Source organism: Amblyraja radiata, chromosome 30, assembly GCF_010909765.2.
Source record: "Amblyraja radiata isolate CabotCenter1 chromosome 30, sAmbRad1.1.pri, whole genome shotgun sequence".
Classification (NCBI taxonomy): Eukaryota; Metazoa; Chordata; class Chondrichthyes; order Rajiformes; family Rajidae; genus Amblyraja; species Amblyraja radiata.
This window is the reverse complement of record NC_045985.1, coordinates 1759946-1772998: the sequence shown is the minus strand read 5'-3', so window position 1 is coordinate 1772998 and position 13053 is coordinate 1759946. Positions and strand designations below refer to the sequence as shown.

At 46.5% G+C, this 13053-nt stretch overlaps 1 protein-coding gene across 1 annotated transcript in view; it reads right to left on the bottom strand.

Moving 5' to 3' along the window:
* Positions 1-13053, bottom strand: part of LOC116990070 (butyrophilin subfamily 1 member A1-like) — a gene marked incomplete at its 3' end in the record, with an annotated part of 338852 nt that overhangs the window by 5349 nt on the left and 320450 nt on the right. The window contains exons 5-8 of the mRNA XM_033047603.1: positions 9281-9628; positions 8450-8734; positions 7504-7623; positions 2691-2717 (exon numbers count right to left, since the gene is read on the bottom strand). Of these exons, the coding sequence (XP_032903494.1) occupies positions 2691-2717; positions 7504-7623; positions 8450-8734; positions 9281-9628 (780 nt within the window). The remainder of the gene's footprint in view (positions 1-2690; positions 2718-7503; positions 7624-8449; positions 8735-9280; positions 9629-13053) is intronic.

Below are 13053 nucleotides of genomic sequence, written 5' to 3'. Positions count from 1 at the left end.
GATATCTACTGACCCCCAAACAGTAACCAGGATATAGGGTACAAGTTACATCAGAATATACAATTGGCATGTAAGAAAGGCATTACTACGGTGGTGATGGGCGATTTCAATATGCAGGAAGGTTGATACTTGACCCCAAGAAAGGTAATTTCTAGAATGCCTCCGAGATGGATTCTTACAGCAGCTTGTGGTGAAGCCCACCATCAAAAAATGAAACTCTGGATTTAGTGTTGTGTAATAAACCGGATTTGACAAGGGAACTCGAGGTAATGGAACCACTAGGAGGTAGCGATCACAATATGATAAGATTCATCCTGCAATTTGAGAGCGAGAAGGTGAAATCAGATGTGTCGGTATTGCAGTTGGGCAAAGGGGACTATGGAGGCATGAGGGAGAAGCTGGCCAAAGTTGAATGGAAAAGGACCCGAGCAGGGATGTAAGTTGAACAGTAATGGCTGGAATTTCAGGGAATTATCTGGAAGATGCAGGATCTTTTCATTCCAAAGAAGAAGAAAAATTCCAGGGGGAGAATGAGGTGACTGTGGCTGACAAGGGAAGTGAAGGAATGTATAAAACTACAAGAGAAGGTGTATAACATTGCAAAGATTAGTGGGAAGCCAGAGGATTGGGAAGCTTTTAAAGAACAACAGAATGTAACTAAAATGTCAATACAATGAGGAAAGATGAAATAGGAAGGTAAGTTAGACACTAATATAAAAGAGGATAGCAAGAGTTTCTTCAGTTATACAAACAGTGAGAAAGATGTAAGAGTGTGTGTTGGACAGCTAGAAAACGATGCAGGAGACGTGATAATGGAGAATAAAGAAATGACAGAGGAGTTAAAGAACTTTCTGCAACAGTCTTCACAGTGGAATACATCAGCAATGTGCCTGAAATACAAGAGAGTCAGGAAGTGGAAGTTAGTGCAGTGGCTATTACTAAGCTGGAGGTGTTTGGGAAGCTGAAAGGGCAGAAGGTGGATAAGTCACCTGGACTGGATAGACTGTACCCCAGGGTTCTGAAAGAGGTAGCTTTAGAGATTGTGGAGGCATTAATACATAGATAGATAATACATAGCATCTGTGATATTTCAGGAATCACTAGAGTCGGGAGTGGTTCTCCAGATAATTGGAAATTTGCCAATATTACCCCACTGTACAAGAAGGGAACAAAGCAGAATATTGGGAACTATAGGCCGGTTAGTCTGACTACGGTGGTTGGTAAGATTTTAGAGTCCATTATAAAGGCTGAGTTTACGGAGAACTTGGTTCATGATAAAATAGGTCAAAGTCAGCACTGCTTTGTGAAGGGGAGGTCTTGTCTGACGAATCTGCAGGAATACTTTGTAGAAGTAAACAGCAGGACAGACAAAGGAGAGTTTGTGGATGTTATTTATCTAGATTTTCAGAAAGCCTTTGATAAGGTGCCACACGTGAAGCTGCTCAGGAAGATGAGAGCCAATGGTATCAAAGGGCAGATACCAACATGGATAGCAGGTTGGCTGGATGGCAGAAGGCAAAGAGTGGCAATAAAGGGGGTATTTCTGGTTGGTTGCCAGTGACTAGCAGAGTTCCACAGGGGTCGGTGCTGGGGCCGATACTCTTCACGTTGTGTATTACTGATTTGGATGAGGGGATTGAAGGCTTTGTGGCCTAGTTTGTGGATGATACGGTAATAGGTGGAGGGGCAGGTAGTGTAGAGAAAGTAGATACTCTGCAGAAGAACCTGGACAGGTTGGGAGAGTGGGCAGAGAAGTGGCAGATGCAATGTGGTGTAGCAAAGTGTGGAGTCATGCATTTTGGTAGCAGGAATAAAGACGCAGACTATTTTCTAAATGGGGAGAGAATCCAGAAATGGGAGGTGCAAAGCAAGTTGGGAGCTGGTGCAGGATTCCCTCAAAGTTACTCTGCAAGTCAAATCGGTAGTGAAGAAAGCAAAAGCAATGCTAACATTTATCTCAAGAGAGCTAGAATACAACATTAGGGATGTGATGCTGAGGGTCTATAAGGCACTGGACAGGCTGCATTTGGAGCAATTCTGGGCACCATATCTGAGGGAGGATGTGCTGGATCTGGAGAGGGTCCAGAGGAGGTTTACAAGAATGATCCCAGGAATGAGTGGGTTAACCTATGATGAGCGTTTGTCGGCACTGGGCCTGTACTCGCTGGAGTTTAGAAGAATGAGGGGGGACCTCATTGAAACGTACAGAATAGTGAAAGGCCTGGATAGAGTGGATGTGGAGAGGATGTTTCCACTAGTGGGAGATTCTAGGATAGACACAAAAAGCTGAAGTAACTCAGTGGACAGGCTGCATCTCTGGAAAAAAGGAATGGGTTCATTCTCTCCAGAGATGCTGCCTGTCCCGCTGAGTAACTCCAGCTTTTTGTGTCTATCCGTGGTCTGACGGATATGTTCCTGTACTGTTCCATGTTCTATGTTTTGTTTTGTGTGTAGTCACTCTGCCTGGATTCACCACGTTCTCTGATAACATGATTCAGATAACAAAACCATTCTCTGTGTTAAAACATCACTACTCAGATCTCTGCAAACATCGCCCTCTCACCTCATCACCTCTTACTTTTGATACCTAACGCAGGAAATAAGGTGTTGACCTATCCTATCATTGCTTCTCATAATCAGACAGTTTGGGCCGAATGGCCCGTTCCTCTGCTGTCTCCGAAATATCTTACCTTCCATAGAGAGAAACAGCTGCAGTTCTGAAAAAACAAGAAGCAGGAACATGACAGTGAGTGAGGCCGGCAGCAGGTTCCACGTTGTGCATAAACAGTGTACAATTCACACGGTGCCCTCTGGATTGAGATACTGAGCTGGGAGGTGGGGCACAAGGACCCCACATTCACCAGAGCTAGAGGAGATGGTGATGAAGATAAACTCTACCTGCAACTGTCCGCAAGGACACTGCACACCGAGACTTCCTCCAATAACCTTCCCCATGTGCCGAGGCTTGCTCTTCCTCCACCCTTTAGGCAGTGAATCCCACAGCCTTCACATGGGTTGTGTGAAAGGGATTTCCCTACTTCCTTTCTGCACCATCTGCTGTGGCTCATTGAGGTTTTCTCCTCTCGCCTCGTTCTCAATGTTGAGGTTCAACAACTCGAGTCGTAACTCCAGCTGTCCCTGTGGTGCAGAGCTGAGGAAACCACCAGAGGAGCCTTCAGTTGGCCCAGTCGTAAACCTGTGGGTTTTGTCACACCGATGTGGAATACACAACAGTGCCATTTGGGCTCTCACGCTAATGTTTATACTTGATCAGCCCTTTCTCAAACAACAAGACCTGGTCGTTGCTCGGAGAGAGGTTGTCTCTTCTGACCATGACCGGCCATTGTACTTCAAAGACACCTCCATGATTCAAGATAGACACAGAATGCTGGAGTAAATGCGGGACCGGCAGCATCTCTGGAGAGAAGGAATGGCTGACGTTTCGGGTCATAGAAACATAGCAAATTAGGTGCAGGAATAGGATATTCGGCCCTTTGAGCCAGCACTGCCATTCAATATGATCATGGCTGATCATCTAACATCTGTACGCAGTTCCAGCTTTTTCCCCATATCCCTTAACTCCTTTAGCCCTAATAGCTAAATCCGACTGTCTTGAAAATACCCAATGAATTGGCCTCCACTGCCTTCTGTGGGAGAGAATTACACAGATTCACAACTCTCCGGGTAAATTATTTTCCTCATTTCAGTTCTAAATGGCCCACCCCTTATTCTTAAACTGTGACGCCTGGTTCTGGACACCCCCAACATCGAGAAAAAAATGCCTGCATCTAGCCTGTCCAATCTTTTAAGAATGTTATATGTTTCGATAAGATCACCTCCCATCCTACTAAATTCCAGTGAATACAAGCCCATCATTTATTCATGTGTGTATATATTTATATTATGGTCTATGGACACATTGATCTGTTTTGCAGTAAATGCCTACTATGTTCTGTTGTGCTGAAGCAAAGCAAGAATTTCATTGTCCTATCAGGGACACATGACAATAAACTCACTTGAACTTGAACAGTCAACCCATTCTGTCATCATACATCAGTCCCGCCATCCCGGGAATTAATCTGGTGAACCTACGCTGCACTCTCACAATAGGAATAATGTCCTTCCTCAAATTTGGAGACCAAAACTGCACACAATACTCCAGGTGTGGTCTCACCAGGGCCCTGTACAACAACAGTAGGATCTCCTTGCTCCTAAACTCAAATCCTCTTGCAATGAAGGGCAAGATGCAATTAATTTTCTTCACTGCCTGCTGTGCCTGCATGCTTACTTTCAGTGACTGATGTACAAGCACATCCAGGTCTCGTTGCACCTCCCCTTTTTTTTATAATCTGACATCATACTGACAATAATCTGCCTTCCTGTTATTGCCACCAAAGTGAATAACCTCACATTTATCCACATTGTACTGCATCTGCCATGCGTCTGCCCACTCACACAACCTATCCAAGTCACCCTGCACCCTCATATCATCCTCATCGCAGCTCGCACTGCCACCCAGCTTTGTGTCATCTGTAAACTTGGAGATGTCACATTTAATTCCCTCGTCTAAATCATTTATATACATTGTAAATAACTGGGGTCCCAGCACCGAGCCTTGCGGCACCCCATTAGTCAGTGCCTGCCATTCTGAAAATAACCCATTAATTCCTACTCTTTACTTCCTGTCTTACTTATCAGTTCTCTATCCATGTCAATACTCTACCCCCAATACCATGTGCTCTAATTTTGCACAAATCTCTTGTGTGGGATCTTGTCAAAAGCTTTGTGAAAGTCCAGATACACCACATCTACTGGCTCTCCCTTATCCATTCTACTTGTTACATCCTCAAAAAATACCAGAAGATTAGTCAAGCATGATTTCCCCTTCATAAATCCATGCTGACTTTGACTGATCCAGTCACTGCTTTCCAAAAGCGTTGCTATAACATCTTTAACAATCGACTCCAGCATCTTCCCCACTACCGATGTAAGGCTAACTGGGCTATAATTCCCCATTTTCACTCTCCCTCCTTTCTTAAAAAGTGGCTCCCCTCCAGTCCACCGGAACTGATCCAGATTTGAGCGAACATTGGAGACCCTTCTTCCAACTGCGAGTCAGGGGAGAAGGAAATGAGAGATAAGGAAGGGTGGGGTGTGAAAACGAGAGATAAAATGAGATGCAGTTCAAGGAAAATGTAGAATAGACAATAGACAATGACAATAGGTGCAGTAGTAGGCCATTTGGCCCTTCGAGCCTGCACCGCCATTCAATATGATCATGGCTGATCATACCCAATCATTACCCCGTTCCTGCATTCTCCCCAAATCCCCCGACTCCGCTATCTTGAAGAGGCCTAACTAGCTCTCTCTTGAAAGTATCCAGAGAACCGGCCTCCACTGCCCTCTGAGGCAGAGAATTCCACAGACTCACCACTCTCTGTGAGAAAAAGTGTTTCATCGTCTCCATTCTAAATGGCCGACGCCTTATTCTTAAACTGTGGCCCCTGGTTCGGGACTCCCCCAACATCGGGAACATGTTTCCTGCCTCCAGTGTGTCCAAATCCTTAACAATCTTATATGTTTCAATGAGATACCCTCTCATCCTTCTAAACCCCAGAGTGTACAAGCCCAGCCGCTCCATTCTCTCAGCATATGACAGTCGCGCCATCCCGGGAATTAACCTGGTGAACCTACGCTGCACTACCTCACTAGCAAGAATGTCCTTCCTCAAATTAAGGGACCAAAACTGCACACAATACGCCAAGTGTGGTCTCACTAGGGCCCTGTACAACTGCAGAAAGACCTCTTTGCTCCTATACTCGACTCCTCTTGTTATATAGGCCAACATGTCATTCGTTTTCTTCACTGCCTGCTGTACCTGCATGCTTACTTTCAGGGACTGATGAACAAGGACCCCCAGATCCTGTTGTACTTCCCCTTTTCCCAACTTGACACAATTCAGATAATAATCTGCCTTCCTGTTTTTGCTACCAAAGTGGATAACCTCACATTTATCCACATTAAACTGCATCTGCCATGCATCTGCCCACTCCCCCAACCTGTCCGAGTCACCCTGCATTCTCATAGCATCCTCCTCACAGTTTACACTGCCACCCAGCTTTGTGTCATCTGCAAATTTGCTAATGTTACTTTGAATCCCTTCATCCAAATCATTGATGTATATTGTAAACAGCTGCAGTCCCAGCACCGAGCCTTGTGGTACCCCACTGGTCACTGCTGGCCCCAGCGCCGAGCCTTGCGGTACCCCACTAATCACTGCCTGCCATTCTGAAAGGGACCCGTTAATCCCTACTCTTTGTTTCCTGTCTACCAATTTTCTATCCATGTCAGCACTCTACCCCCAATACCATGTGCCTTAATTTTGCCCACTAATCCCCAATATGGGACATTATCAAATGCTTTCTGAAAGTCTAGGTACACTACATCCACTGGCTCTCCCTTGTCCATTTTCCTAGTTACATCCTCAAAATTTTTCCAGAAGGTTAATCACGCATGATTTCCGCTTTGTTAATCCATGCTGACTCGGACCGATCGTGTTACTGCTATCCAAATGTGCGGCTATTTCATCTTTTATAATTCACTCCAGCTTCTTCCCCACCACCGATGTCAGGCTAATGTCCTTAATTCCCTGTTTTCTCTCTCCCGCCTTTCTTAAAAAGTGGGATAACATCAGCTACCCTCTAATCCACAGGAACAGATCCTGAGCCTATAGAACATTGGAAAATTGTCACCAATGCATCCACGATTTCTAGAGCCACTTCCTTAAGTACCCTGGGATGCAGACCATCAGGCCCTGGGGATTTATCAGCCTTCAGTCCCATCAGTCTATCCAACACCATTTCCTGCCTAATGTGGATTTCCTTCAGTTCCTCCGTCACCCCAGATCCTCTGGCCACTACTATATCAGATAATTGTTAACCAGGAAAATGTGACAACGAACCATACGGAGATAAGGTTTAATCAGGGGGACAGTCAGACTGGTTGGAGAACTCGGAAGGTGGGGGGGGGGGGGGGGGGGGGGGAAGGTGGGGGGGGCCTGATGGTCTGCATCCCAGGGTACCTGGCCAATCGATCCAGATTCTGCAATTGTTCACAACCATCTTCAAAATTACTGTGTATCATCAGCAAACTTGTAAATCTTGTCCTGTATGTTCTCATCTCATTGATGTAGATGACAAACAGTAACGGGCCCAGCACCGAACCCTGAGGCACACCACTAGTCACAGGCCTCCAGTCTAAGAAGCAACATTCCACCATCACCCTCTGCTTCCTTCCATGTAGCCAATTTGTTATCCATTCTGCTATCGCTCCTTGGATCCCATGCGATCTAACATTCCAGAGCAGCCTACCATGCGGGATGTGTCAAACTACGGAGCTGTGATCAAATCTAACGTTTTATGTGAATGCTAAATTGTGTGCAAAATATAAACGTTTTATAAACCTTCTGAATGCAATAACACGGCACCATATCTTGGCTCTCACCTTTAATCATTCTATCTTCTTTTCTGTGCAACATTATATTGAAAGCAGCAGCCGTAACCACGAGGGCCACAAACAACCAGAAAACCAGCAGCCAAGGGTTGGTTTTAGGAAATAACTCATCTACACAGGTGAATGAAAATAGATTAGTAACAGCAACATGAAGGAACTGCAGATGCTGGTTTAAACCGAAGTCAAACACAAAATGCTGGAGTAACTCAGTTGGTCAGGCAGCATCTCCAGAGGGAAGAAAGTCAGATTCAGATGTTTCATGCCCGCTACTACAGCACCGCAGACACGGGGCTGCTATTCTAAACATTTACATCTCGTTTATACACAGTAAACTCAATGCCGATCTAATGGAGATTACACGGGTGAATTAAATCATCGGCTATGAGTGTTTATATTGATGTCGTGCCTTGCGAAAGAAGGCATGCACTTTGCAAAGTGGTCAATGTGTCTGGTCATGTTAATGTGTTTGGTGTATGGACAGTTAGATATCAGTGGCAGCGCAAAGTGGAGAAGTGGCCAAAGATCTGGACACAGATGTGATGGTGGAGGGTGGAGAGGAGACAGTGGACAGGTGTGGCCACAGATAAAATGTGTAGGAAGGAACTGCAGATGCTGGTTTATTCACAAAATGCTGGAGTATCTCAGCGGGTCAAGCAGCATATCTGAAGAAGGGTTCCAACCCGAAACGTCACCCGTCCTTTTTCGCCAGAGATGCTCCCTGACCCGCTGAATAATTCCAGCACTTTGTGTCTATTTGTGGTCTCAGATAGTTCTGCAGTGAGAGACCCTCTGGGCTCAAACAAGAAAAGCTGCGCCATGGGAATGAGACCCAGAGCAGTACAGTGCTGGTGGGTCCACGCAAACGTTAATGCCTTTAGCGCAGTGAAAGGTCGTTCAGAACTCGCTTTTGTCGAATATTTCCCAGGTTCCCACATACCTGATATCTGGAGATGGGTCTCTCGTGTTTTCCCCAGCATTTTACTCCATATGTAACAGGAATACCTGTTCACAGAATCACTTGTGACATCGATGTGACTGTGGACAGTGAACATCCCGCTGGGATTCTCAGTAAACAATGTGTCAGACCGTTCTGTTACATCTTGTCCACTCCCATCCAGCCACCGTATCTCCGGCTTGGGAAACCATCCATCCGACTTACACACCACACGTACTCCTTGTGTGGTGCTTTCCTCCAAGCGGATCCAGGGCCGGAGTCCAAATCCTGCAATCGAAATGTAATCGGTAAACACGATTGTTACACATGTATCTCGCCACGAAAGGGCTTTCCGTCCGTGTGCTGGGTCAGTGAGCAGCAGATGATGCCGGGGCCTGAAGAGCCACAGAAACAGCAACGGTGGGAACACCAACGGATGGGTCACCGGGTACCCCCACGTTACCGCACCATCACCTCGTCGTCACCTTCCCCTTCAGCTAACAATCATCCGTTCTACATTCTCCTTGAACCGCGTCCCCTTTGATTTATCTCGACCCGAAACGTCAGCCATTCATTCTCTCTACACATGCTGCCTGTCCTGCTGAGTTACTCCAGCATTTTGTGTCTACATTCGGTGTAAACCTGCATCTGCAGTTCCTTCCTACACACAACCTCACCGTTGCCATTCCGTTCCGGGCACTGTCACTCACAGCCTGTGCCGAGGCAGCGATCTACACTGTCAATAACCCTTGAACTTCCCAGTAAAATGCCAGTGTGATGGGCTGCTTACTGACATTCCTGGTGTAAACCTTGATGTAAACCAGAGGGACTCACCTTCAACCTGCAGCCGCAGCGCCTCCTGCTGATGGGACGTGGGGGTGCTGATGGAACACGTGTACATTCCAGCATCTGATACTTTGACCCTCTTCAGTTTAAGCGAGGCGTTTCCATGGGGAAACTCTTCCCGAAAGAGTTCCGTCCTCCCTCGATAAGCCTCGTCCTGCACCTCAGCTCTGTCCTGGCCGTTGGTGTATAAATGTACCATTGACTCCGGGCTCGTTGTAAACCATCGGACCTCCAGAGCGTCCAGTGATGTATCCGGTACCTTCTGACATTCCAATAGGGCATCTTCACCCACCATGGCCACCACCGGATAGTCCGGCACAATCACATAGAACTCCTCTAGAAAATACAATGGTTAAACTTCAGAATATTTGTAGAATCTTTCGTTTTGGCGATTTCAAGAAAGTAAATGTGATTATTTTGTTATAGTTTGGACCTCTTCCAAATATCATTGGTCTGGACATATTGCTAATATGAAAGAATCAATACATAATGAAAGCTGCTGCCATATATTTTTAACCTGAAACCTCAACTATTCCTCTGCCTGACCCAGTGAGTTGTTCCAGCATTTTGTGTCTGCCTTCGGTATAAACTCGCCTCTGCAGTTCAATAGCCATATATTCTTGTGTACTTTCCATTCCCACCAATTAAACAGGTCAGGGGTACACAGAATACACTGCCTTCACTCTCCCACACACCAAGGAATCAAGCAGGTTGAAAAATGTCCTTTAAAGAACAAATCTGCTGCCCTTCCCCAGTCTGTGACTGCATGTATTCCCCAGACACGCAGCAATGGTGTACACTTTGATCCATAATCTGAAATGCCCCTCCCACCCCCCCCCCCCCCCCCCCCCCCCCCCTCCGTCAACTTGGTTCAGAGGCAAATGGAGATGGGCATTAAATGCTGGCATTGTCAGTAATGCCCATGTCTTGTAAATTAATGCCATTTCAGAGTGGAAATTGTTTAAACACAGATTCACATTTAAACACAATTGTGATTCAAATGCAGCCACAAACACTGAACAAGAAATGTTTCTGGATTCACTTCAAATCATTCATGACTTTGTAAACCCAATGAAAGCCTGACTTCTCCTCCACTTGAGAGTCACTTCAGTAGCAGAGCTCACAATATGAGCTGACACTTCAGTGACCGTTGCAGGTGGGGTCTGGTTCAAGATACTCTGAATCCAGCACTTGTGGTGGAATGGAACAGCTCAGAACATTATTTAATGAGCAAGGAGTTCTCCCAGGGTCCCGGCCAACATCCCCCCACCAAGATACAGACTCTCTACACATGACTGAGTACAAATGGCAGACAGGTTTGCATGGACAGTTGGATTATCTTTCCTTGAAGTCAATTTGAATCTGTTAACTGAAGATTCACGCAGGATATTGAGAACTGGGTAACCCAGATAAGAACTGATCATCAGTGTGATGTGAGGTTTAAATATTTCGGAGATAAATGGTGAATTGGGAGGCATGCAGTCTCTTCCCAGCTTTAAGTGCTGGAACTGTGGTGATAATGAGAGGAAAGAACCCTGTGGATGGTGGAAATCAGAAACGGGAAATGCCAGCTAGTGTGTGAATGGCAAGTACAGGCCTGATGTGTCCACACTCTGCAGTAACACACGCCACATGGAGCTGTGTAGTAGAGGCTGCTGAATGCCATGGAAACAGACAGTATAATAATGTAAATAGATCCTTCATGGAGAGAGCAGATTGGGAGAGGTAGGAAAATGGTTGGTGCGACTGTTCAATTGGAAATGGCCAGCATATAATTAGAGTCATAGAGTCATAGAGTGATCCTGTGTGGAAACAGGTCATTCACCCCAACTTGCCCACACTGGCCAACATGTCCCAGCTACACTAGTCTCACCTGCCCGCCTTTGGTCAATATCCCTCCAAACCTGTCCAATCCATGTACCACACCTGCCCTATCAATGTAACACACCTGTCCTATCCATGTAACACACCTGTCCTATCCATGTGCCACACCTGTCCTATCAATGTACCACACCTGTCCAATCCATGTACCACACCTGCCCTATCAATGTAACACACCTGTCCTATCCATGTAACACACCTGTCCTATCCATGTGCCACACCTGTCCTATCAATGTACCACACCTGTCCTATCCATGTAACACACCTGTCCTATCCATGTAACGCACCTGCTCTATCCATGTAACACACGTGGCCTAACCATGTAACACACTTGCTCTATCCAAGTAACACACCTGTCATATCCATGTACCACACCTGTCCTATCCATGTAACTCACTTGTCCTATCCATGTAACACACCTGTCCTATCCATGTAACACACCTGTCCTATCCATGGAACACACCTGCTCTATCCATGTAACACACCTGCTCTATCCATGTACCACACCTGTCCTATCCATGTACCACACCTGTCCTATCCATGTAACACACCTGCTCTATCCATGTACCACACCTGTCCTATCCATGTAACACACCTGCTCTATCCATGTAACACACCTGTCCTATCCATGTGCCACACCTGATCTGTCCAGGTAAGAATATAGAAATTGAAGAGTATTTGCCAACCTGAGCACATCCCAACAGGCATCAGTAGACATTTGGTGCCAAGGGAAGTGTCATCACGGTTGTGATGCAGGAAGCCAAATGTACAAGCTCACACAGGCAGCAACGTGATAGCAACAAGATATTTGCTTTCGGTGACACTGCTGAAGGACAAACAATATTCAGGCAGCCGAACACGTTCCTCTTCAGGGGACATGCTCTTCAGGTCAACAGTTTCATCACAACTAAAGACAGTAGCTAAAACAGAGCAGCATCATCAGCCTAAAGCTGTGCTCATGGCTCAGCAAGGGCTTTGAATCCACCATGTCCGACTTGACCCACGCGGCTGCTGACTGTCCCGTTTCCGCCCAGTCTCAACTCATGCAAGACTAGACCGAGTGTGCAAACTACTGAACAAGGCACGATTGACTCTTGCAGTGACTATTCCACAGCTTACCCATCATTGCTGTCTGGAGAAGTAGGATCAGTACAATCCTGTGTCTTCCCTTCATCTTGGGATGAAATCACGGCACAGTTTGTCTTGAAGGGAGAAAGCCGATTAACATTGAATAAAAGGAGCATCACTAGAGTATTGACATGAATATTGTTCATAGTAAGGATTTAATTTGCTGTTATTTTAACTTGTACATCCATTCACAATAAATCAGTTATCGAGATTAGCAAAAACATACACAAACTGAAATTTCACTCACCAAAATTGCACTGCTTAACTCCAGGACTGACATTTTACCTGGGATTTGTTCCATGTGCATTGGTGTCATTATTAGCTTTGGTAGGAGTTTGCAAAGATATTTCACGTAAATGGACTTTACAATTTGTTTCAGCAAACGCAGATCATTGAGCCAATTTTCACCGTTCCTGCCAGGAAACAGCCGGGGAGGAGAGACGGAGGGGGGGGGGGGTGAGGAGAGAGCTGGGGGGGGGGGGGGGGGGTGAGGAGAGAGCTGGGGTGGGGGGGGTGAGGAAAGAGCTGGCGGGGGGGGGGGGGGGGGTGAGGAAAGAGCTGGGGGGGGTGGGGAGAGAGCTGGGGGGGGGGGGTTAAGGAGAGAGCTGGGGGGGGGGTGGGGAGAGAGCTGGGGGGGGGTTGAGGAGAGAGCTGGGGGGGGGTTGGGGAGAGAGCTGGGGGTGAGGAGAGAGCTGGGGGGGGGGGGGTGAGGAGAGAGTTGGGGGGTGAGGAGAGAGCTGGGGGGGGGTGAG